Source organism: Gastrolobium bilobum, unplaced genomic scaffold, assembly GCF_033153095.1.
Source record: "Gastrolobium bilobum isolate Gb01-03AN ecotype WA unplaced genomic scaffold, APGP_CSIRO_Gbil_v1 utg829, whole genome shotgun sequence".
Lineage (NCBI taxonomy): Eukaryota > Viridiplantae > Streptophyta > Magnoliopsida > Fabales > Fabaceae > Gastrolobium > Gastrolobium bilobum.
The window spans coordinates 809,191-836,892 of NW_026899533.1; the positions used below are offsets into that span (position 1 = coordinate 809,191).

The 27,702-nt window shown below is 39.7% G+C and overlaps 2 protein-coding genes across 2 annotated transcripts; both read left to right on the plus strand.

Annotated features, from left to right (window-relative positions):
- Nucleotides 1–4,771: 4,771 nt before the first annotated feature.
- On the plus strand, nt 4,772–20,269 carry LOC133291076 (probable O-methyltransferase 3). The gene is made up of 5 exons (XM_061489257.1): nt 4,772–4,832; nt 8,431–8,451; nt 11,490–11,669; nt 18,924–19,387; nt 19,967–20,269. The coding sequence occupies exons 1-5, from the start codon at nt 4,772–4,774 to the stop codon at nt 20,267–20,269; spliced, it is 1,029 nt and encodes a 342-aa protein (XP_061345241.1).
- A 6,310-nt stretch (nt 20,270–26,579) lies between these two features.
- Nucleotides 26,580–27,446, plus strand: LOC133291077 (uncharacterized). The gene has a single exon (XM_061489258.1). It carries the CDS (start codon nt 26,580–26,582, stop codon nt 27,444–27,446), a length of 867 nt encoding a protein of 288 aa, XP_061345242.1.
- The last annotated feature ends 256 nt before the right edge of the window (nt 27,447–27,702 follow it).

The following is a 27,702-nucleotide window of genomic DNA, read 5'->3' on the forward strand; positions in this document are numbered from 1 at the left end:
GATCATTGGTTTAGCGGGGTTAGCCGTAATTTTTGCTTTGGTGATGGTTTTGCCTGAGACCGCCAAACATTGCTTCAAATGCCTTTTTCTGGAGTTGGCTGTTTCTCCGCCACCACTCAAGCCGCCGGAGATCATGTTTATGACGCCATGTTTTATGACAGCGGAGTCTTCCTCCTCTCCATGTCTCCCTCTAGTGTTTGGGTCGATTTTCTCTATGTGACTTCTTGGGGAGCCTTCCCTTTGGTTGCGTTCACGGCAAGAGGGTCTATAGTCAGCTTGGTTAGCTCTTCTCCTTTCAGGTGACCTACTACGCCCTGGGCGATGCCTGGATGGGCCAACTTCACGTGTTGAATTACTGACCTTTCTTTGGGCTCCTCCTTTAATCAATTCATCAATCTCTTCTTTAAGATATCTGCACTCTTCAGTGCTGTGACCGTGTCAGCGGTGGAACTTGCAATACACGGCGTGTGTCCAAGTTGGCTCTTGGCGTTGTGGGTAGGTCTTACGCTCCTCATTATATTCAGTTTGTAGTACACTGTGTGATTGTCGTCCTGTATATCTAGAGGACTTGTGAGTTCTCCTATCCTCGTCATCTTGGTCTTTACTTTTGCCCGCTTTCTTCTCTTGATTTTGCCCGTCATCGGATATGCTCCCCTTGTATTCTTCGATCCGCATGAATTCCTGGGCCTTTTTCTTGTCCTCTTCTAGGTCGGTTATTTCGTGGCAGGCGAGTTCATAAGCAAATGCTCATTGCCTCAAGCCTGATAGGAGTATGTATGTAAGAACCCGCACCATTAATTAAGGAAGTTAATTAATAAATTATGTGAAATTAGGAAATAATTCCATAATTGACCCTAATAATTATTAATGAGGCTTAAATAAATATAGAAAGTGAGTAATAATGTTGAAAGTCGCTTTTCTGACGAAAAGTGCAGATACCGATTCTGCTAGTCGGTATAAATGCGTACCGATGAAGTATCCCAGAAAATTATAATAAGTGCATGAATATTCCTAGAATAATATGTAGGACTGTGATTTCAAGTTTCAAGTTAAAATAATGAGAACTGGTGCCAGAACTGATACTGGTTATGGAAAAACGCGTACCAAAAAGGTGCTGCAAAAAATAAAATAAAAGTATGATAAATCTTAGAAAAATGAGTAGGTTCAGAATCCTAATTTTGAGATTAAATTGCTAAGCGTAGCAATTAGCGCTAATACAATGTGATTAAGTTTAAACCGGCTATAAATATGACTTTTGACCCAAAACCCTAGGCCATGTTGTGCCTTCTACGTAGGATTTCTGAAGCCTTGTGACCAGCCACCTTGCCACTCCCTTCCTTCTTCATTTTCTCATCAAAGACACCATCTTTGATCATTGTTTCTCCTCTTGATCAAGCAAACACTTGAGTGTGTGCATTGGAGAGTGTAAAAGGTGCCTTTTCTGAGTTTTGAGGGCTGTGTGTGTGTTGGGAAGGGGCTGTTTCTGAGTTGGTTGGTGTGAAAGTGCTTTCTTTGGTTGTTGGAGCTCCAAGAAGCAAACTTTGTGAAGAAAGATCCAAGCTTGTGTTGCATTTTCGTTTTCCTTGAGAATTCAGAACCTTGGGAGCTTCAAGTAAGCTCTAAGAGCATCATCCACCTCTGTTTTGAGCTTGTGGTATGATCATCACCTTTGTTCTTGAGTCTAATGGAAAAAATGGAACCTTGATGCATGTAATGGATTAAAGATCATAACTTAAGGTTGGGTAATGTTAAACACACCTTAAATCGCATGTTTGAGCTTCTGTATGCATGAAATGAACCACCTTTGGGAAGGATATCTCGCGAAATGCAGAACTGTATTATGTTGTGAAATATCCGGATATGATATCCGGATATTGATATCCGGATATGGGGATCTGGATATCCGGATATTGATATCCGGATATGCTGGGTTTGCGTGAACAGTAACGGTACTGTTCATACAGAACTATGTTATGGGTTTATGGACCCTAGTTTGTGTAAGTTGAACTTCTGTAACGACTAAGTTAAGTCAGAATCAAGGGATTAAGGGCTTGTGGCTTTGTGAGAAGCCTTAAGACATGAAACGTAAAAGAGAAGCGTTGTCTTAATGTTTATGCTTATGAGCTATGGTTATTGATATGATTGCTGGTCCCAAATCAGATTGTGATTCTGCTGTGTTGGGCTTTGAGCTTTGATTGGACTCTTGGCATTGGATTGTTATCTTGCAAGGTAAGCTTTCGTGTCCTCGGTTTAGCCATTGTTTGTTTCACCATATCCCATGGGGGGATGGTTTATATGCATGATGTGTTTTCATGTACTGTTTTATTGAAATGCTATGGAGCTGTTAAGTGCAAAATGCTTATGATATGTATGTGGTGTTTCGCCTAGCCAGGAAGCCATGGGGTGGTACTGGGGGCGGGTGCAACATGGGCTGGTATTATGTGGGTAATAGACGTATGCCTGCATTTCTCTGATCAGTAGAATTGTTAGAACACATATGGCATGATTATCTTCTGCATTGCACTGATTTTGGAACTTATACTATTATCTGTTTTTAGAACTTATTGCACATGTAAGTGAGCTTGGGTGGAAGATCTTTGAGGACCCCTTGTCTTACTGAGATTTCTGTTTAGAGATCTCACCCCACGTTTGAGGCACATATTTCATGTTCAGGTAACCCTGGGGTTGAGACCTCTAGCGGCAGGAGGCCAGAGCTTAGCTGATCATATGCTGTTATGCTGCTTATGTTGGATGCTGGATATTGACTGTTGCCTTTTATGCTTTTAGCTTCATGATGTTATTGTTGAGACTGCTATAGGGCTTTGTTGCCTTAGTTGGTGAGCATGGGAATTGTCCATGCCACATTGACTTTACTTTATGTTTAGTTGTTTCTAGTTGTAATTAATAATGTATCAAGATATTGTCTGGACTACGTATTGTACATCCGTGACTTAGATACTCACATCTATGTTATGAGGTATTTCAATTAGTTGTTGGATTGCAATCACATACAGGCAATATTTTGTAATTGGATTTTAATAATCAACTTGGCTAAGTATAATGACGTCAAATTGAATAGAAAAAGATATTTCGCATTTTTAAATTAAGCGTGGCTTAATACGATGACATGATAACAAACTGGGTTAACACGGAGTGTTACAATGTGTACCTGCACCTTGGGGTCAAGACCTTGCACAAGTAAGGCCTCTTTGTCAAAACGGTCTAAAAAAGATCTAAGAGACTCCCTTGACTGTTGGCGGATTTTCTCCAGCGAGTGGACTGATTTGGGTACTGGGCAACTTGTCGCGAAGTGAGTTTGGAACTTGCTCGCCAGATCGTCCCAAGAAGCGATACTTCCAGTAGGAAAAGTGGTCTACCACGCCAAGGCTCTCCCGCCTAGAAGCGTAGGAAAGGTCCTGCACATTAGGAGATCTGTCTCGCTATGGAGGGTCATTGCCGCTTCAAACTTTTGAATCCACTCAAAGGGATCCGTGTCTCCTATGTAGGTGTTAATGTTGGAAGGGAATTTAAAGCCCAAAGGTATAGGGGTCAGGCGAAGGCCATCTGTTAAGGGTTTGTTGCGTCTAGAAGTATTGACTGGCGTGGCACACACATTCAGGTTAGGCTGGTGTGTGTCAGGCAGTGGACGGTGTGCTTGAGGGGCTTCTACTGAAAACGAGAGAGCGGGGGCGTGATGGATGCCGTGTCGGGGAGGTGTTTGTACCATGTATGATGCTTGAGGTTGTGGAATGGTTGGGTTGTGTTGCGGTACTGTGTAGCCATGGAAGGGGATTCCGGCAGCTACAGGTGGCATGGCATAAGGGGCACCCATGTGATGGGAGTGAGGTCCAGGGGGGGTATCTGGCGACTATCGGCATTCTGTGGTCGTTGTACATAACCATAGGTTGGCTTCTGGGGGTTGATATATGGGAGGTGGAACTGTTTGGGGGACTGTTACGGGGAATGACATCCCGTAGTGAACTCCAGGCGGTGGGGGTTGAGTTGGGACCACGTTTTCTGCTTGGACCTCACGTATGGCCACATGACGGTCTAACCTTGTTACTCTGGCTTCAGCCATTGGAAGCGGTGGGCCAACGGACTGCAGTACCGGCGGGAGACCCTCGGCTACTGCTTGCTGGACCGGTGCTGATTGTACGGATGAGGGAGAACTGGAATGGACCGTTTGCACGTGGCCTTCGGGGGTGGTAGCTCTTGGCTAATGTGTTCTCCTTGTTGTGACCACCATATTTTGTTCAGGGTGCAAGATCTTCCTTCAGTAGATCGTTGGAAAGAGAGAGGGAATAGAGGTTTATAGTTTCCCACAGACGGCGCTAATGTACCGTTTGAGGACTATAAGCCCACTATGTTCCCTTCTGGGATGAGTCACTATATGGGTTATACCTCTAGCACAGGTAGAGACCAAGCTATGGGATATAGTTCCAAGTATGAAGCTAACAGGTAATAATGGGGATTGGGTATGTGTGTGTATATGACTCAAGATAAATGGGCAGAATAACGATACATAAGATGCATTTCCTCTGTATCCAGAGGGGTATTTATAGATGAATGTGATGTTGATCTTGTGTGGGTTGGTGAGGAGAGGGTCAACTCTTTTTGGGTTTCGCCAAGGGTGGCAGACGCTACTAAGGGTGGCAGGCGCTGCTATGGTTGCAGTGATGCACCCCCTGTGCCTGGCGATGTCAGCATGTGACAAAGGGAAGTTACCTCTTATGGTATCTGGGGCGGTCTTATTGGAAGTTATAATCCCAAGATGAGACATTATGGTGTCTCACCTAGGGAGCATCATCGTATTGGGGGTTGTGAGGCTGAAGGTTGATAGGGCTGACGTGGACAAGGGTTTTGGGCTTAGACCTTTAGGCCACTGTATCGTTGGGCCATCCGGAACAACGAGTAAATGCGTTACTCTGCGTTTCTAACAACTCGTACTATTTGCACAACTGATTTTTGGCCACTGAGAGTGGCATAAATCCAAAGATCAGCGAAAGTTGCATTACTGGTTACATAACAAAGTACCCTTTGTTGGGCTTCCTCCTTCAATGCTAAGCCCAAGCCCATTTGAGGGGTTTCCTAAAAACCCTAACCCTAATTTCCACCTCCTCTATATATACTCATTAGTTGTGGGAGGAGGCTAGGTCATATTGAGAGAACAAATTTGAGAGAAAAATTATTTGATTGTTTGAGCAAAGCTTTATGCTTTGCATTTGAGAGATCTATAGAGAGAGTTTGAGTGAAACATCTCTAGGGTAATTTGATTATCACCATTGTTGGAGAGGTTGAGTTAACCACCACATTGATGTATTTGATTCTTTGTAACCATTATTTTCATAGTGGATTTTTGATCTGGACTAGGTCCCGTGGGTTTTTACTTCTTCATTGAAGAAGATTTTCCCAAGTTAAATCTGGTTGTGCTCTTATTCTCTCTCTCATGTTTTTCGTTTTTGTTTTTTTTTCCCGCTGCGCTGCCTGACCCGGTGAAGTTCAGGCCGAGGTATTGCCGAGATCCGAGATCAGGATCTTGTTGATTGACTTCCGCACAAAGGCTGCTTAGCCGAGCTTGAGGGAACCAAGTTCCCAACATTGGTATCAGAGCCGGGTTGGGCTCAATCTAGCCATGTAATTGGCTAGGAGGCGGGTCGAGTACTTTGCGCTTCGGGTACTCGGTTAAGGGGGAGCATACCAATGGTGGGTTTCACACTTGAGGGGGAGATTGTTAGGATATTCAAGTGTGATGAGTCCCACATTGGTTGGTGATGGGCTAAGTAAGAGTATATATATGGAAGGACCCATGAACCCAATGCCTTAAGGTCTTGGGTTGAGACATGGTGTCGGATCCACTTGCTACAGTTGTTGTAGCCTTAGCTCATTGGTGATGGCCCCCCGCCACGGGCTTCCCCTGGACTTGCCTGACATTGGTATCAGAGCCCGAGTTCGACGGGTTCTGAGGGAGACGAGATGGAGACAAGTGGCATAACCAATGATGGAGACATGTTCAAGTTGACCGAAGATAATTTTACCTATTGGAGACCGATGATGGAAGATCATCTCTACTGCAAAGATTTACATGAGCTCATTATCCTTGATGAGAGACCGGCAGGAAAAATTGATAAGGAGTGGGAGATCCTGAGTCGGAAGGCGGTAGCCATGATCAGGAAATATATTGATAAAAGCCTCTTTGAGCACGTGTCCGAGTTCACGAACGTGTATGAGTTGTGGACGAAGCTGGAGTCAATTATTCAGAAGAAGACTCCCAGGAATAAAGCATACCCGGTTCGCCGACTTGTGAAGCTTGAATACAAGGAAAGCATGAGCATGATTGAACACCTCAACACCTACAAAGGTATTGTGAATCCGCTGTCAAAAGCCGAGATGAAGATTGATGACGAGATGCAGGCTTTGCTGCTGTTGAGCTCGCTGCCAGAAAACTGGGATACTCTGGTGGTGACTTTGAGTAATTCAGCTCCAGAAGGAAAGTTGAAGATGGATGTCGTGACAGACAGTCTCCTGAGCGAAGAAGTCAGGAAAAGAGAACGAGGTGTTTCAAGCACGTCTGAGGCCAACATTATTGAGAACAAAGGGAAATCCGACTCCCGGGGTAGAAGCAAGAGCCGGGGTAGAGGTCGTGATAGACGAGAAAATTCCAGAGGTCGGTCAAAGCCGAAATATGAGTTGAAGTGCTTCACTGTGGAAAGACAGGCCATAAGAAACCAGACTGTTGGACCCTGCAGAATAACGAGAAGAACGACTCTGTGAAGCCGAATCAGATTATTCCCAAGAAGAGGGAAGACAAGAGCACCACTGCGGTGGCTGCCAACCCGGATGCCGAGATATTCCTCCTTGGTGAGGATAATTATTTGAATGTTGCATATGATGACTGCACCTGGATTGTTGACTCCGGTGCCTCCTTCCACGTTACTCCACACAAAGGTTTTGTCTCCTCTTATCGAGGTGGTGATTTTGGAGTCGTGAAGATGGGAAATCAAGTGACCAGCAAGATTGTTGGTGTCAGTGATGTAACTCTGACCACGGATGTCGGATGCCGACTTGTGTTGAAAGATGTAAGGCATGTTCCTGACATGCGTTTGAATCTAATCTCGGTAGGCAAACTTGATGATGCCGGGTTAGTGAACTACTTCGGTAGTGTTAGATGGAAGCTGGCCAAGGGAAACTTGGTCGTGGCCCGAGGTAAGAAGGAAGGCTCCTTGTACGTGATGCAAGGAAAGATCAATGGCGGAGAAGCCAATTCTGTTCGAGATGAACCTAGCTTGGAGCTATGGCACAAGCGCCTCGGCCACATGAGCGAGAAAGGGCTCCAGATCCTGAACAAGAAAGGATTATTGACTGGGTTGAAAGGCCAAGCGTTGGAAAGTTGCACACATTGCCTAGCTGGAAAGCAGTACCGAGTTTCTTTTTTGAGACCGGATCAACCAAGACGTCGCAGGTATATTCTTGACCTCGTCCATACTGATGTCTTCTCCATGTCGGAAAGATCCCTTGGAGGAGCTCAGTACTTTGTTTCATTCATTGATGATCATTCCCGCAAAGTGTGGGTGTATTTGTTGAAGTCTAAAGACCAGGTACTCCAATCATTTAAAGAATTCCATGCGATGGTTGAAAGGGAGACAAGCAAAAAATTGAAAGTGGTCCGATCTGATAATGGTGGTGAGTATTGCGGCCCATTTGATGCATACTGCAGAGCGGCCGAGATTCGACTTGAGAAGACGCCCCCTAAGACTCCCCAGTTGAATGAACTTGCTGAGAGGATGAATAGAACTATTGAAGAGAAGGTCCGAAGTATGTTGTCCAATGCCGGATTGCCGAAATCATTCTGGGGAGAAGCCGTCAAAACAACTGTTGACTTGATCAACCTCTCACCGTCACGGCCACTTGAAGGAGAAATTCCAGAAGAAGTCTGGACAGGTCGGAAAGCGGCCTATAATCAACTGAAAGTTTTTGGATGCCGAGCTTTCGTGCATATCCCTAAAGATGAGAGGGCTAAACTTGATGCTAAGACTAAAGAATGCATTTATCTTGGTTCGCCGAGATGTGAGTTCGGGTTTCGACTTTGGGATCCAATCAATAAGAAGATTGTGAGAAGCCGAGATGTGATCTTTCATGAAGATGAGAACATTCATGACATCTCGAAGCCCAAAGTCCGGGTTACTGTCAGACGTGAAGAACCCATCCCTCTTGTCCGAGCTGAAGCAGGGAAAGAAAATCATGAAAATGAAGAAATTGATGACCAGCAACCAGCTGAGGATGACCAAGACATTGAGGTCCGAGTTGATGATGAGATCCGGGATGAGAATGTTGAACCGGGTTCTCAAGCTGAAGAACAACCGAGATATCCAACTCGAGAAAGAAGACCCTCTACAAGATACCCACCTGATGAATACTCCGTTGTTGCTGAAGACGGTGAGCCTCAGAGTTATGATGAGGCTGTAACGAGCTCAGAGAAAGAAGAATGGAAAAAGGCAATGCAGGACGAGATGAAGTCTCTGCACGAGAATCAGACTTATGAGCTGACCGAGTTGCCTGAAGGAAGACGAGCTCTGAAAAATAAATGGGTCTACAAGATTAAGAATGAAGAGAACAGGCAAAAGCCGAGATACAAAGCCCGAATTGTAGTGAAAGGCTGCAATCAGAAGAAAGGAGTAGACTTTGAGGAGATTTTTTTCTCCTGTGGTGAAAATGACCTCGGTCCGAACCGTGTTAGCCATGGCGGCTTCGATGGACCTCGAGGTAGAATAAATGGACGTGAAGACGGCATTTCTTCACGGTGATTTAGAAGAAGAGATATATATGGAGCAACCTGAAGGATTCCAAGCTCCAGACCAAGAAGACTTGGTATGTCGGTTGAAGAAGAGTCTCTATGGCTTGAAGCAAGCACCTCGACAGTGGTACAAGAAGTTTGAATCATTCATGATTGATCATAAGTTTGAGAAGACAGAAGCCGACCACTGCGTATTTGTGAAGAGGTATGAGGCCGAAGATTTTTTGATCTTGTTGTTATATGTTGACGACATGCTTATTGTAAGGAAAGACAAATTGAGGATAGCCGCCCTAAAAAAGGCATTGAGCTCGTCCTTCGCAATGAAGGACCACAACCCTGCAAAGCTGATACTCGGAATCAAGATTATCCGAGATAGACAGAAGAAGCTACTGTTGCTGAGTCAAGAGAAATATATTGAGAAGATTATGAAGAGATTCAGCATGGACAAAGCCAAAACAGTGAGCACCCCCCTTGCCGAACACATAAAGCTGAACCAGAAGCAATGTCCGAGATCTGATGAAGACAAAGATGAGATGATGAAGGTCCCGTACCAATCTGCCGTCGGAAGCTTGATGTATGCAATGGTTTGCACTAGACCCGACTTGGCGTATGCTGTTGGAATGGTAAGCCGATATTTGTCAAACCCCGACAAAGAGCACTGGGAAGAAGTGAAGTGGATCTTCAAGTACCTCCGAGGTACGACCGACTTATGTCTCAGATTTGGAGAAGGCAAAGCCGAGCTGTAAGGCTACTCCGATTCTGATTTAGGGGGAGATGCCGACTCGAGGAAGTCGACTACAGGATATTTGATGAGATTTGCCGGAGGAGCTGTCTCTTGGCAATCAAGACTTCAGAAATGTGTTGCACTATCGAACACTGAGGCTGAGTACATTGCTGCTACTGAGGCAAGCAAATAGATGCTATGGATGAAGAAGTTCCTCATGGAACTCGACCATGATCAAGACAAGTATGAGCTGAGTTATGACAATCAAAGCGCAATCCATCTTGCGAAGAATTCGACCTATCACTCCCACACTAAGCATATTGATGTGAGGTATCACTGGATCCAGGATGTGGTGGAAGGTGGAGAGCTCGAACTCGTCAAGGTGCACACTGACCAAAATTGGTCCGACATGATGACGAAGCCGGTTCCAGCAAGGAAATTTGAAGACTGCTGTGAAGGAGCCGGGTTGATGCTGAAGCCGACGCATTGAAGTCGGAGGGGGAGATTTGTTGGGCTTCCTCCTTCAATGCTAAGTCCAAGCCCATTTGAGGGGTTTCCTAAAAACCCTAACCCTAATTTCCACCTCCTCTATATATATTCATTAGTTGTGGGTGGAGGCTAGGTCATATTGAGAGAACAAATTTGAGAAAAAAATTATTTGATTGTTTGAGCAAAGCTTTATGCTTTGCATTTGAGAGATCTCTAGAGAGAGTTTGAGTGAAACATCTCTAGGGTAGTTTGATTATCACCATTGTTGGAGAGGTTGAGTTAACCACCACATTGGCGTATTTGATTCTTTGTAACCATTATTTTCATAGTGGATTTTTGATCTGGACTAGGTCCCGTGGGTTTTTACTTCTTCATTGAAGAAGGTTTTCCCACGTTAAATCTGGTTGTGCTCTTATTCTCTCTCTCCTATTTTTCGTTTTTGTTTTTTTTTTTCCGCTGCGCTGCCTGACCTGGTGAAGCTCGGACCGAGGTATTGCCGAGATCCGAGATCAGGATCTTGTTGATTGACTTCCGCACAAAGACTACTTAGCCGAGCTTGAGGGAACCGAGTTCCCAACACCCTTTCCTGGCATTGAATTTACTCACCCTAAACGACATAAAGTGTATCTTGTAATGTAAGCGTGAAAAACACTATTGTCTCACATTGAATCTGCTCACCCTCAAAGGCTATAGATGAATCTTGTCGTAGCAGTGACAACGGGATGGTCAGATCTTTCAATCTATGACTCAAATAGGGGAAGTAGATGTCCGTGGGTACGATAGGTTTTCATTTTTTTCCCTGAGTACGACGGCTCAAGAACGTGAATTATATATATGGATAACAAGAAAACATAAGCCTAAACTTTTTGAGCTCTTCTCCTATACTAAAGCTCAAAAGACTTTTTGGTAAAAAAGAAAATCCCAACAGTAACATTTCACCCGTAACAAATCATGTAAGGTGTATTTCCCTATATATCATAGGATTAGTTGTATAACAAATAAAGCTAATCTCTATAACAAAATGATATGCTAATCAATTTCGTATATATGTAGAATTATAGCGTGTATTTTTTTTTTCAACGGCCAATCATAGGACAATTTTTGCATAGTAATAGACATGTGATTTATTTAAATATTTTATATTTAAGTATGTAAAAACTTAAAATAAAAGTTTATAATATTAAACATTTTTAATTTTTCCGTGGATTCCTCGGGTAACATACTAGTGTCATTATAAATAAAACAAACGTGAAAAATATTATATAGTTTTCAGGAACTTGAATAAAATATATATTGGCATATTATAGTGTTGCTCTTATATATCTGCAATAATTTTAAGTTATGTCCATATTTCAAGATATTGGCAGAACACCTGCTCCCCCTATAAATGGACCCAAGTAATGTGAGTTTCCATACTACAAATCTAGCAAAGTAGTTCAGGCATCAAAGCTATGGAATCCCCCATTGAGGAGCATGCTGCCAAACTACTTCAAGCTCAAACCCATATATTCAATCACATTTTTAGCTTCATAAACTCCATGTCCCTTAAATGTGCAATTGAGTTATGCATTCCAGATGTCATACACAAGTATGGCCAACCCATGCCACTCTCACTACTCATTGCTTCACTACCAATCCACCCCTCCAAAACTGGAAGCATGAATCGCTAAAAATGCTTTAATCCATGGTTAGGGTCTAGCATGTGTATTTTATAATTCATTTTCATAAAAGTTTAAATTTTAATCGGTAAAAATGCTTTAATCCATGGTTAGGGTCTCTCGTGTATTTCTCGATTTGTAACAAGGAGACTAATCCCATATGATTAGGTTTCCTCCTTGCTATTTTTGTTTATTTTTGGAATTTTTGTGTATTTTTTCAATATTTTGTAAAAGTTCAAGATCGAGAAATCGCGAGGAAGATGCGCAATCAGCACTGTCGGAAACTTTTCGAGCACTTACCGATCTCGGAATGAGGCGATCTATATATGGTTGGAAAGAGGACGGAAAGACAAACGCAACGGTGGGTGGATCATCGCCATCGGAGACTACACGCTCCACCACGCGCCTCCACAAGAGGCTGAGAGTGGCCGCCACTCTCCGGCAAATAATGGGAGAGTGAGGGAGCGTCCGGCCACCTTTTTGGGTGGTTCCGGCGGCGGTGCACTCGTCTCTACATGGCAGTCCTTCCCCTGGAGTTTCAGCTTGATTTGACTTCGGGTGACGGCGCGACAGACCTGACGGCTAGGGTTCCTCTTTCGCGTCCTAGGGTTTCTTGCCAAAGGATTGGGTCTTTGGGCTTTTGGGCCCATGAAACCCTAAAGGGGCTTGAGACAGATACTATGGGCTAGGCGAAAGTCGAATTCCAAAGTTGTATTATTTAATTTTATTTAATTTTATTTTTTTTTAAAATAAGAAGGCCATGGATTAAAGTAATTATGATTTATTATTTAATGCTTTTATTGATTGGTATAAATTATATGATTGATAACATGCTTTATTGCGATAACATGCCATATAGAATAGGTGGTGCCAATGGGTGCAGCTCAGTTGGTTCCTTGGCGTTGAGTTAGTGGGGTTGGACATGTGTTCGATTCCCGCTGAATGCATTCTTGGGGAAGGGGCTGAACCTTTAGCCATCACTGACCCCCGCACTCCGGATCAGTCCCATAGCCGGCTCAAAGAGTCGAAGCTTGTGGGGATACCGGAGGGAGCCAACTCGCCTCAAAGAGGTAATTAGGGTTGGGTAACTCCAAAAAAAAATAAAATAGGTGGTGCCATATTGTTGCATAACTTGTATGATTGCATGAGCATAATAGCTATTATGTCTTCAGCGACTAGTATGATAGTTATTATGGGATTATTTTGATTTTAAATCATCCTAAGAAATTAATTAATAATTATTATGATTTTTATTAAAAATCTAGATTAATAATTGAATTAATTAATTTTGGATAATTAACATCAAGACAAATAATCGTTATGGAAATTATTTTGATTTCAAATTATCCTCATAAATGATAATTATTATGATTTTTGCAATCTAGATTAATAATTAAGTCAGCTATTTGGATGATTTAAATCTAGAAAAATGATTAAAGAAAATTTCCTAAGAGAATTCTTTTATTTTGCGAGTAATTTGTGGGTTTTCTGAAATGGTCATGGAATAACACACGCTGCATACAACATTCATGTATCATGATTGTTTGGAGCACACACTGACGTAAAGTGACCGGATTTCAGGACCTTAATGCTTTCAAAATTATGTTAAGCTTACTGCACGTTTATCGGCGCTCTTACTTATATAGTTTTTGAAATGAAACAAAGGATACTCTCAATTAAATAATTCTTGGAAATTAGAAAATGTTGCTTATGTTGAATGGAAAGAGATTTTAAATTAAGAGATTAATTTAACCTTCAAGCACATTATAGGACCATTAATAAAATAATCATGTGAAGTCCCATCGAATAAGCATGATTGGATTTTATTAGATTGGACTTAAATATCTATGGGAGGAGATTTAAATTAAGAAATTAATTTAACCTCCAGGCGCATTGCGGGCCTATCAATAAAATAATCATGTGAGGCCCCAACGGATAAGCATGATTGGATTTTATTGGGCCTTAATAATTTCAAAATTTTAATAAAGTATTGTACGGCCCATCGTCGATAATACTAAGTTATTAAAGATAATTTTGAAATTAAACAATGAATTCGACTGGGCTTATGAAAATTCTCAAACAAAAATGTTGAATGGGTGAAGGTTTTAAAAATTAATTAATTTTAAAACCTGCGGGCTCCATTTGTGGGTTTATTAGTGAAATGGTTATCGCTGAAGCCCCATCGGATAAGGATAATCAGATTTCACTAGATTAAATCTTAATAATTTCAAAATTTTAGTAAAGTATTGTACGACCCATCGTCGGTAATGCTTAGACACTAAGGATAATTTTGAAATTAAACAATGGTTAATTACATTCAACTTTGGTAAAATTGTTAACCCTCCCATCGAGGCTCTGGCAATGGCACTGAAGGCCCAAGTAACAATTTTGGTTTTTACAAGTAACTTGCCCATCGTAAGCCTTGTAAAGATAAACTGAAGGATTGTTAACAATAAACAAGAGTAGTTATGAGAATCTACTCGCACTTCGTTTGTTTATTGCATTATTTGTTTGTAATTGTGTGCTTTATATGTTTTTCATAAAATATCTTAGAAATGATTTTGAGTCGAAAACCTCTAGATGGTACCAACTATGAATAAGTGAAAAGCAAATTTTTGATATTGTTCTAAAACATAGAAGCTAAAATTTGTCCTGACAATGCGAGGGCCATAACAACCTGTAGAGGATGCGTCTAAGGTAACTAAGATGCATTTCTCAGATTGGGAAAGGGCAGATATGGTAGTTCGCTGCTATGTTATTGTCAGTCTTTCCAAATACTTGCAGAAGCAAGTGTACATGATTAAGAGTGGAGTAGAAATGCTTCAGACTCTTAATGACATGTTTGCTGCGTCTAGCAGTTCTGCTAGACAGAATGCAGTCGATGCAGTTTTTGCTAAGAGTCTTGTTAAATCCAAAGGGAAAAACCCAAGGGTGGTAACAAGAACAAAATGACTTGGTTATCAGTTGTCAAACCAGTTGCTATGAAGAATCCGCAAGGCAAGTTCTTCAAGTGCAGACTGAAGGGATACTGAAAGAAAAATTGCCCAGAGGTGATGAAAAAAACCAGACATGGGTATATTAAGGCCTGATCAGTGAATGAATCATTGATTCAGGAATCACTGATTATGTTTGTTACTCATAGCAGTAGTTCAAACATGGTATGCCTGTCAGCAGTGGACAAAGATATTTTAAGCTTGAAAATGGGAACTTGTGTCTGCATTTGCAGTAAGACAAGTTATTTAATGACTATGGTTTTGAGTAACTGTTTATTTGTTCCGGAGTTCAAGAGGAATTCAATTTTTGTTAGTTGTTTTGGTTAAAACATGGTTTGACAATGCAATTGATTCCTCAGTTACATTTCGAAGTTCATCTTCGTCTTGTTTTGTTCTGGTACATTGTTTTGTTATGTTGAATGGAAAGGATGATGAACAAGAACTTTCACCAAAGAAATAAAAGTTTCAAATGAAACATAACTTTGGCCTTTGTGATTGAGTCATATTATCTCAAGTAGGAAACATATTTTAGTTAAAAGAGAGACTGAAAGTTCAAGAATCTTTTAACTAACAGCTACATGTTAGTCCTATTTGGAAGGTAAAGTGGCCAAGCAATCCTACAAGGGCCAAAAAGGTTTGCGCAACTATTCAACTAGAACTGGTACATACTAATGTATGTGGACCAATTAGCGTTCAGACCAGAAGAGGTGATGAGTACTTCATTATATGAATGTTTACTCTAGATTTGGACAGATGAACCAAGTGCGCCATAAGTTTAAAGCTTTTGGAATTTCCAAGAGGTTTAAGTCTGAGGCAGAAAAGCATGAAGGTGTTCAAATCAAAACACTTTGGTCTACTAAAGTGTTTGGCTACCTGTCTGGTAATTTCAGGTCTTACCTGATTTAAGAGGGGATAGTTTTCGTAACTGTCAACTCTAAGAACGCGTTAGTTGAATGAAGTTGCAGTATGCAAAAATCAAACATTTCTAGACTTGGTGAAGATCATGTTCAGTTATTCATCTTTGCCAATGTTGTTCAAGGGAGATGCCTAAGAGAAAGAAATCTATCTTCTTAACTTGGTTCCGTCAAAGTTTGTTGTAAAGACACCTAAAGAATTATGGAAGGAGTGCAAGCCCAGATCAAACCATATTCGGATTTAGGGTGCTACGGCACACGTCCTACAACAACAGTCAAATGAGATGGAATCTTGTATGGAAGAGTGCATATCTTTTGGCTACCCTAAGAGAACTAAGGATGATTTCTTATTTAGTCTTAAGGACAAGATAATCTAAGTGAGCACTCATATGATTTTCTTAAAGGAGGACTAGATAAGAAATTATAAGCTCTTAAGTTAGGTTATTCTTGATGAGATTTATCTCAGATCAAGAATTTCCAGAATCTCTAGAAGCTTCATCCACTGTTCCCTTGATTGTTCAAGAGGGGATAAATATATCTCTAAGTGAACAAACAAGAGAACCATGATTGGAAATTCAACATGATAATATATAAGTGAAACTAGTAGAAATATTAGTATCACATGTAAAGGAACAATATCAAGGATAAGCGGATCCTCAAGAAATTGAAGATCCATCATTTGACCCACTCTTTGTTTTACCTATAAATACACAAGGTCTAGTGCAGTACATTCGTAGTGGGAGAGAACCTTGTTAACTCTCAAGTTGTTTCTTGTTGAGTGACATTGATCCTACTAGTTACGATAATGCACTAGAAGATGTTGTTGATCAAGTGTTGCTCAGGCTATGAACAATGAGATGAAATACTTGTATTTCAACTCCGTTCGGTCCTAGTAAAGACACCAAGAGGGGTAAAACCCACAAGGTGCATGTGGACATAATAGGCAAAGAGAGGATGGACGGAAAGGTGAAAACCTTCAAAGCTAGCTTGGAGGCATTTCTTGCCAGACGCCATGCTTGAGTCTATCCAGATTCTCTTAGTTGCTATAAGTCTCAATTATGAGATTTCATTTTGGGAGTTGGATGTCAGGAAATCTACATACAACAACCAAAAGGGTTTATAGCAAATGAGTAGGAACACACTGTATGCAAGTTGTGAAAGTCTATTTCATAGACTTAAGCAAGCATCCAGGTCTTGAAACATCAGTTTTGATTAGGTTATCAAAATTTTGATTTTGAGAGAACCTTGATGAATGATGTGTATTTGTATGTAAAGGATGCAACGGAAGACAGTAGCTTTTCTGGTACTTTATGTAGATGATATGCTCCTTATTAGAAACAATGTGGAGGTAATATCAAGCATAAAGAGATGGCTAAGTTAGTGTTTTGGTATGGAAGTACTGGGGATGCCAATTATATTCTTGGTATAAAACTCTTATGAGACCGGAAGAATAAGTTGTTGGCATCACCTCAGGCTACTTACATTGACAAAACCCAAAATTCAACATGAGAATTCCAAGAGAAGAATTATAATTCTCAGATGTGGAATTCATCTTCCTAAGGAGTGACCAAAGACTTCTAAGAAGGAAGAATGCATGAGCAAGATATCTTATGCTTTGGCAAAGGTAGACTCATGCATATCATGTTGGGCGTTAAACCAGACATCTGTCGCGTAGTGGGAGTAGTGAGATAGTACCATTTTGAACCTAGAGGAATACTAGATTATTGTTAAGCATGTACTCAAGTATCTTTGGAGAACGAGAGATTATATGCTGGTATATTCTAGTGGGAGTCTTGAAAAGCTGAGTTTTCAAAAATTCAGTTATTTCAAGTGGATATTGACTCAAGAAAATCAACCTCGAGCTATGAGTTTTTCACTAAACTCAGATAGCATTAGAGGTGGATCTTGCAGACCCAGTTACTAAGAGTTTGCCTGAACTTGTGTTCGAGAGGCATGTTACTTCTGTCGATCTTAGGAGGATCCCAGACTTGCATTAAGCAAGTGGAGTTATTGGTTTCATTGTGCTCTTGGAGTAAGACGATGAAACAATAAAATAATTTTCTGAATTTCATAAATAAGATTTTATTTATTTATTTTGCGCACTATTTACAAACATAAAGGTCCGGATCAAATTGTGGAGTATATGATCATATGGATACGTTCATGGAGGACATGATCATAGGATCTCACAATTGATGAATGGAGTCACAGCCGTTAAATAAAGTTGGGCACTTTATTCAGGCTGCAATATTTTATGAAATGATTTTGTCCGAATCATTGTAAAATATTGGTGTGAATTAACATTCACATTGAAAGGACCAAGGAGAGATTTGATTAAAGTTGTTTTTCTGTCATAAGGTATCAAATCTCCAGTTAACTATAGTTATGTGATTGCTCTTAATCCTGAGTTTATTATAAATAGGTAATCAAATAGTTTTCATTCTTTGATTTACCAACGGGTGAGGTTCGATCTATTGACAGCCAATAACTCGGTATTTTGGGAGTGAGATTATTTGATTATCGGTATTTATGAGATAAACAACATGGAATTTGTAGGATATGTCCCCTTGATATGTTTCAGTACTTGGATATTAAAGACACTGGCCAGTGCATGTAATCCATCAGAGAAACTATCATAGTCAAGGGAATAAATAATTGATTGAGTTACAGAAAACTTGTCAATCAATTATAGACATTCTACAAAGGGGCGATGCATATTCATGTTATAAGTGTTGTTAATCTTGGAGTTCAAGTTCGGGCTTTTAGTGGAGTAGCACCGAATTAGATAATCATTCGTTGATTATCATGAGCCTTGATTAATAACAGATGGTAGATCCCCAAGCTAGCTTGAGACAAGGGATGGGGTATTTTTCAGATATATGATGACTTATGGGTTACATGATCTTGGGTTTTACGACTCAAGTTTGTATCCAAAAGAGCAAGTGGGAGATTGTTGGGTTTGCTCTTTTACTAAAGCCCAAATGGGTTATTAGTATGAGAAGAGCCCAAGGAACCTAGAGCCCAATGAGCTAGGGTTTCTTGGAACCCATATAAATAGTACCTCTTAAGTCATCAGCCTCCTAGGTCTTCTTTGTGAGAAAGAGGCAGGCTCAGAATCTAATCAGTGCCCACACACTTCCCCTTCCTCCTCGAGAGATAGTTTGGAAGATCTGCCACAGTCTAGCTTCAAGGAGGTTGTTCGTGCTGCGGCTGAGGTGAGCTGTTCGTGAAGAGGAATCCTACAAGGGAAGATTCTACACGAGACCTGTGCACCGAGAGGTAATTGTGAAACAAGGATGATTCGGTAAGCATACCAATGTACTAGGTCCTAAACCGCTTCCGCATAAATCTAAGATTTCCTACAACTTAATGATCAACCCTTGAGCATGACATCTTTTTTGCCTTTCGTACTTGACCCGACTATGATAAATCCATGGCAGAAATTTTCTACTTGGTTTAAAAATGATGATCCTACTCCATTTTACACGGAAAATGGGATGACACTTTGGGATTATGCTTGCCATGAGCCCAAATTCAATCACGTTCTCAATGAAGCCATGGCTAGTGATGCTCGATTGATTTCCAATGTGGTCGTTGAGAAGTGCGAGGGAGTGTTCATGGGATTGGAGTCATTAGTTGATGTTGGGGGAGGCACAGGGACTATGGCAAAGGCCATTGCCAAGTCATTCCCACAATTGGAGTGTATTGTATTTGATCTCCCACATGTTGTTAATGGCTTGCAAGGAAGTGACAATCTAAAATATGTTGGAGGTGACATGTTTGAGTCAATTCCCTCTGCCGATTCCATTTTGTTAAAGGTAAAGTATTTTCACATATATAGTTTATTATCTTCTTCTAAATTGCCAAACCTTTAGCAAAGATGCATCATTATTGAGAATGAACTTGTTATCATAATTAGGGTCTAAGTTGCTTCATAACTTGACATATTGATCTCTGCTTATTCCAATAAAAAGATCTAGGTTACACACATTTTTTTATTTCTTGAGGGTTTTACTATTTGATAAACAATCATCTCACCTAATCCATGGTTTTTTTGGATTTGATACCTTGATAAATAATTAATCATCTCACCTAAAAGGTTAAGTTATTAAGTGATGAGTCTTCAATAATTTTATATTATATCTCTCTAACACAAGTAAGAAATATAACAATTTCTTGCGAGGTTTTGCCATTTGATAAACAATGATCTCACTTAATCTATGATTATCTTGGATCTGATACCATGATATATAATTATCTCACCTAAAAGGTTAAGTTATTAAGTAATAAATCTTCTATAATTTTATATTATATCTCTCTAGCTAACACAATTTAAAATATAGCAAAATAATATTTAATTTCGTTGCACATTCATAATTAATTTGAGTGACATGCAGTGGATATTGCATGACTGGAACGATGAGGAATGTGTGAAAATACTGAAGAAATGCAAGGAGGCACTCACTAGCAAAGGTAAAGAAGGGAAGGTGATAATCATTGAGGTCGTGATGGGGAATGAAGAGATAGATGGTGAATTTGTTGACACGAAGCTCTTCTTTGATATGGAAATGATGGCCTTGGTGACTGGAAAAGAGAGAAATGAGAAAGAATGGGCCAAGCTTTTTTTCTCTGCTGGTTTCAGTAACTACAAAATAACTCAACTTCTGGGTTTGAAGTCTCTCATTGAGGTTTATCCGTAGTATAAGTGATGAGAAGAGGCACACTATGTGTATCATTCACATGAATTCCTCTGTTAGTTTGTTCTCATTGACCTATCCAAGTTTAGTAGTTTACACCATGTTTTTTATGTCCACTGTGTGCACCTTGTTTTTTTAATGCGGAAACTCTTGTGGGTCTAGGTAATTTGTCTTTATGCAATCGTGTATTACTATAAATAGACGCGTAAGATGGCAAATTTCATGGTGGGTGTGATGTCAAAGTGCACTTTTAATATATGTTTGTTTGTTTATTTATTTCATGCCATAGTTTATACAAACTAAGCTATAGAACAGGAAAGACATTTTGGTTGGTATGACCGGACCAAGATACGGTTGGATTTGGTCGACATAAGAAAAATGCCAGTGAATGGGACATATTGCATAACTTTTTTTTTATATGACTATAATACTCTACTTTTTCATTAAGTAACAAGTATCTTTAAAACATTTCAATTATGAAGTAAAAATGTTATATTAAAAGAAAAATTTAATAGAATAAAAACTTATGTATTCTTTAAGACTTTTCTTTAAACAATTAAGAAAATATTTAATAGGCCTACAAGTAATTTTTTTTAATTTTTGATAATTAAATTAATTACCTTAGTTCTTGTATAATTAATTACTTGTAGGATTGAGCATTGTAATTAAGTGAAAAGTTATAACGATATGAGTTAACAAAAGTTACAGCTGGAAGTTTTATTAATAGAGGATGCCGACGGAAAGGTAATAGATAAAATAAGAAAAAGAGGCTGGCATTATTGCTTAGTGCCGTTACTTCAATTTCTCATCCTTGAAAAAGCAGAAAAAAATCAATGATTTATAACTAAAAAACTACTCGACTACCACAAAGCAGTGGAGATAATGTGATGTTTCAGCTGATGTGATTTTACTCTACTAGAATCGAACTAATTAAGTAATAGATAAATATATGGATAATATAAAAAAAAAGCGGATTTGTTTTCTTTTCAAAATCTACTTTTCTCATGCATGGAGGAAAAACATTCATCGGGAGTTCAATGTCATACCAGAATACTATTTCAAGCAACAATCGCTTGATTGGTTTTACATTTACGAAATGACTTTATATTTTTCTATTCCACTTTTTTGGGATTTATCCATGGTTCCTCTTACGGTACGAAGAAAGAAGAGAGTTATTCATATCAGTGAAAGATGGAAGTTGAATTAATTAACCAAGACAATTATCTGTACATATATATATATAACCTCAGGCTAAGCTAACTAATTAACATAATTAAGCTTAGTGGGCCAAGTGACTAAACTAATGGGCCGAGTAACTAACTAAACATATATCAACCCTCCCCTCCCCCCCGGTTCGGAGGTGTATGTCTAATAGTCCCAACTTGCTCAAGAAATCGTGAAAGGGAGCTGGATGTAATGCTTTGGTGAAAGGATCTGTCAGTTGCTGTGATGTTGAGATAGGTAGCATATGAATGAGCCCACCTGCAATCTTCTCTCGTGTGATGTGGCACTCAAGCTCAATATGCTTGCTACATTCATGGAAGGAGAGATTGTGGGCCAAGTGGATAGCAGCTTGATTGTCACAGTAGACCATAGTTGGATTGGAGAAGGAAACACATAAATCTTGTAGTAGGTATGCAAGCCATTGTATCTCACAAGTTAAAGCAGCTAAAGCTCTATATTCAGCCTCTGCTGACGATCGGCTAACTGTAGTTTGTTTCTTGGATTTCCATGAAATTAAGGATGATCCTAAGAACACACAGAAGCCAGTGGTTGATCTTCGCGTATCTGGACATGTTGCCCAGTCAACATCTGTAAAGCCACGAAGAGACAACTGATTATGTGATGGAAAGAATAAACCTTTTGTTGGACACCCTTTCAACGAGCGGAGAACTCTACATCCTGCATTAAAGTGAACCTCCATGAGGTTAGCAACAAACTGACTCAATTGCTGAACAGCAAATGAGATATCTGGGCGTGTGTTGGTCAGGTATAGCAGTCGTCCTATTAATATGCGATAGCTAGCAGGATCAGAACATGGCTTGCCTTCATTCTACTTCAATCTGATATTAGGATCCATTGGAGTGGATGCTGGTTTTGCTCCAAACAACCCGCTATCATTGAGGAGCTCCAGTGTGTATTTCCTTTGGTTGAGTACCAAACCTTGGCTAGATCTGGAACTTCAAGGCCAAGAAAAAATTTCAAAGGTCTAAGATCCTTTATGCAAAACAAATCATCCAAGTGACACTTGACAGATGTGATCTCCTCCATATCATTACCAGCCAGGACCATATCATCTACATATACAAGGAGGGCTGTGAAGGACTCACCTTTGGCTTTGATAAAGAGATAGTGGTCTCCAGATGATTGTAGTATCCTAAAGTCTTGAGTTCAGTGGTTAATTTTGCATTCCATTGTCTGCTGTCCTGCTTTAAACTATACAAAGACTTTGTAAGTTTGCATACATGCTGTGAACTAGGTGCTTGAACTCCTTCAGCCACTTTCATGTAGACTTCCTCAAACAAGTCTCCATGCAAGAATGCATTATTTATGTCAAGCTGCTTAAGGTGCCAGTGACGTGCAGATGCCAAAGCAAGCAGTAACCTTATAGTGGTCAATTTTGCTACTGGGGAGAAAGTTTCAAAATAGTCAATCCCCTCCATTTGATTATATCCTTTTGCCACCAACCGTGCTTTGTAGCGAGAGATGGTTCCATCAGGGTTGTGTTTAACTTTATAAACCCATTTGGATCCTATAGGACATTTTCCTTTTGGCAGTTCAACAAATTTCCAGGTCTGGTTTTGGTTTAATGCTATAATCTCATCATTCATAGCAGAAACCCACTCAGGAAATTGGGCTGCTTGCTTGTAGTTTAGAGGTTCAATAGAGGAACTACTATTATGAAAGAACGAAGAGTAGTTAGCTGAGCACTTGTTATAAGATACCAAATAGGATATGGGATAAGAGCATGAGGTAGAGATGTTGCATTTGTAATCTGCCAAATGTTTGGGTTGAGACCTGACCCTTTCTGAGCGTGATAACTCATATTTTATTGCACTTATTTTTTACTCTTGATTAGTATTTTTAGGATTTATTTGAATAAAATAATGATTTTATGAGTTAATTTATATTTTTAGTTTTTGATTGGGTTTAATTTATTTTCGTCAGAATTTTTCAACTTTACGTTACTTCTGTATTTTGGCCATATCTCGGTTCACAGTTGTCGGATTGACTCCGTTCTTCTTGGGGTTTTCAGATAACACAAAGGGCTACAATTCTTATGAGAGCTCGAAGCCCAATTCGGAATGGCAGCTGGTTGATTTCTGACGCCAAGTTGGACGCGTTTTGCTGAAGTTTTATTTTATTATTAGACTTGTAATTTAAATTAAAACCTAATTACTTAAGTGGCCCAAAGCCAAATTTTAGTTTTATTTTATTTTATTTATTTTATTTTATTTATTTTATTTCGTATTATAGACAGATGGGCCGATCAGAACTGAACCCTAACCCGATTTGGGTAGGGGTATATGACGGCATAGTAGGAAACTTTTCGTCATTCTATAATTTTCGAATTTTGGGATCAAAGAGTTTTTCTCTTCGCGTTCTTCGCGTTCTTCGTCTTTTTCTTCTTCTTCTTCTTCTTCTTAATTTTTAATTATGTTTACCTTAGCCATGCTAGGCTAAGCTTTCCTTAATCAACCCATGGATTGAGGATTCTGTGTTTTAATCCAAAGGATCTGTGCTTTTCATGAATCAAATTTGTTTCTCTTCCCAACTCAGGTTGACATCACACGATTGTGGATGTTCAATCTGAGATACGCAATCGCGTTCTTGGGAAGAGATTAATCACTAGATTTAGTTATTAGGTTGATTAACCTAATAACCTCAAGTCAATCGGGCTGATATTTTGCGATTGCATAAATTGACGCGCCATATTCGACCAAACACTAGGCGATTGTCTAGAGAGGGATTTCCTAAACAATTGGAGGGATTCTGAATTATTTAGGGTCAACCACGTAATTGATTATCAATTATCCAATGACGGATGTCCATAGAATCCTAATCCTGGGTTGTTTGTTTTTAATTAAAGAAATTTTGTTTTTACATCTCGTTTTATTTTTAATTTAAATCAAACAAAAATCCCCCATTTTATTTTCTGTTTTTATTCAGCGATTTTAATCCTTGCGATTTCCTTGAGAGACGACTCAGGTTTTCACTTTACTACAAAATTTTAATAAACCTGATTTAATTAATTTGTGCGAGTTCGACAGCTAGTGTCGAATTTGGTGCCGTTGCCGGGGAAATCGCATCGGTTTTTATCATTTTTTTATTTTTTTATTTTTTTGTTCTGAATATTAATCCCTTTTAATCTGACCATATTTTTCTTCAATTCTTAGTTATTTTTTTTTGTTCTATTTTTGTAAGATAGGTTATTAATCTTTTTAGTTTAATTAATTTTTTTCCGCGATTTTTGGTGTTTTTGGTGATTGGGAAGACGACTGTCTTATCCAGATCGTTCTCAAAGTTTCAATTCTGAAAGGAATTCGACCTTCTAAGCAAAAATCACTCCCAAAAAGGGAGTGAGGTCACCCTTTATTTCGCGAAATTCAGTCGTTTACTAACCTTTTTTGCTGTTTATTTGTTGTTTCAGAACGTATCGGGTATTTCTGAACTTGTTCGGCTTGCTCTGATCGCTCTGAAAATTGGTGAGCCAAAGGAGACGATCATTCCAGTCAAATTCCTTCGTTTACTATTTTATTTTATTTTTTGAAAATATTTTATTTTATTTTTGAGTTCCTAGGATCAATTATAATTTTTGTGTGGTGGTCTCAAAATTTTTAAAAATCATTTGCTATTTTTTCTATATTTATTTTCATTGTTTTTCATAAGTTTCGTGTATTTTCGTATGTTCGGTAACAATTCTTGCTTTCTGCCTGCGCCTATGATGCATGACTAAGAGTAATATCAATGTTAATGATCTGTTTGCATTTGATCCTGAAATAGAGAGAACATTGCATGCTGCTAGAAGAGCTCGTATGTTGACTTATAGTAGAATTACTGAACTTGATCCTATTTCTGAGCATACTGATTTTAATTGTTCTAGTTCTTTTAATAGAGTAGATTTTACCTCTTCTAGTGATTCTCTAGTTAATTCTGAAATCATGGATAACAAAAGTTTGAAACAATTGGCTGAACTTGATGTTGAATATTATCAGCCACTATGTATTCGTTATCCTGATTTAAATATTGCATTTGAATTAAAATCTGGTTTGATTCATTTGCTGTCAAAGTTCCATGGTCTTGTAGGTGAGGATTCTCATAAGCATCTGAAGGAGTTCCACATGGTATGCAGTACTATGAAGCCACAAGGAGTAGATGAGGAGCAAATCAAGATGAGGGCTTTTCCATTTTCTTTAGATGGTGGAGCTAAGGATTGGTTTCACAACTTGCAGCCATCCTCAATTGGAAGCTGGAATGATATGGCCAGACACTTCCTAGAAAAATTCTTCCCATCTTCAAGAGCCACTTCGATCAGAAAGGAAATAAGTGGCATAAGACAAGCAAATGAGGAGAACTTGCATGAATACTGGGAGCAATTCAAGAGGCTATGTGCAAGCTGCCCGCACCATCAAATCCCAGATCAACTGTTGATTGTGTAAAAGGGTTGCTTCCCATGGACATAAATTTTTTAGATGCAGCTAGTGGTGGAGTCCTAGAAAATAAAACACCTGTTGCTGCAAAAGAATTGATTGCAGAGATAGCAGCCAATGCTCAGCAATTTGGCACCAGAGCCAACAACAGTGCAGTGTTCCAAGTGCAAGCATCTACAGTCCCATCTTCAGCAGCTCCTACAGTAGCATCAAGCATGGACAATCAAGGAATTGAAAATAAGCTTGATGAGTTAAACTCACTGGTGAGACAATTGGCAGTAACACAGATAGTGCAGCTTCCCACTCCACAGATGAGCAACCCGTGTGGCATCTGCTGTAATCCTCTTCATCCCACGGATGTCTGCCCCTCCTTTCATGATAGCATCCCTCTAGTTGACCAGACACTAGCGGCAGTAGGAGTTTTCCCTGGAAAATCGCAGTATCAGCAGCAGCAATACAATCCCTTCTCCAATACTTACAATCCTGGCTGGGAGGATCATTCCAACTTGAAGTGGAATCAGAACCTGAACCAACAGAGCCTTCCTCCTTATCAGCAGAGGCAAAATATCCAGCATGTTGTACCTCCACATCAATTGCAATAGGAGCCACTAGCCCAACAGCAGAGCAATTGCGGTTTTTCACTATAAGATTTGGTGAAACAGATGGCGACGAGTAACTTGCAATTCCAGCAGCGGACCGAATCTACAATTCAGAACCTGCAAACACGGATTGGCCAGTTGGCAACATCAATTAGTCAGGTTCAACCTCAAAATTCCAGCAGTTTTATTCCTTCTCAAATAGTTCCAAATCCAAAAGGGAATGCAAATGTCAGCGTTATATCTCTGAAGTCAGGCAAGCAACTAAATGAGCCCCAGCAAGCTACAGTTGAGGATGAACTAGCATTGGAAAAAAATAAGACAGCGCAAGAGAAGAAAAAATTTGATAATGAACCTGAGTTCTCCGTTCCGCTTCCCTTCCCTCAAAGAGCCATCAATTCCAGGAAATTGGCAGAAATAGCACAAGAGAAGGAGATGCTAGACACATTCAGGAAGGTTGAAGTTAACATTCCTCTCTTAGATGCGATCAAGCAGATTCTAAAATATGTCAAATTCCTAAAAGAATTATGCATCAATAAGAGGCGACTAAAGGGGGACGAGCTAGTTAGCGTGAGCCGCAATGTATCAGCCCTCACCCAACCCATGCCTGAGAAATGCAAAGACCCAGGTACATTTACTATTCCCTGCATTATTGGAAGTTGTATATTTGATGATTGCATGCTAGATTTAGGTGATTCCATTAATGTCATGCCTGAGTCTATTTATAAGTCCCTTGGTCTTGGTCCTTTGCGTGCTACTGGTGTTGTTATCCAGTTAGCCAATAGGAGCAATGCTCACCCTTCTGGTTTAATTGAAAATGTTTTAGTCAGAGTTAATAACCTGATATTTCCTACTGACTTTTACATTTTAGATATGGAGGGTGAGTCTCCTAGTAGTAAGCCCCCAATCATACTTGGGAGGCCCTTTTTGTAAACTGCAAGGACCAAAATAGATGTGCATGCTGGGACTCTTTCCATGGAATTTGGTGATATCATTGTACATTTTAGTATATTTGATTTAATGAAGCATTCTAAGGTTCAGGTTGATCATTCAGTTTCATGCATAAAAGTGATTCATGATGTGGCTGATAAGGTTGATTCTGAATTGATTAGTGATTGTGCATTACCTGTGGATTATGACTTGCCTATTAATGTTAATTCTGAATTTGTACTAAATGTGAAGTTAGGAA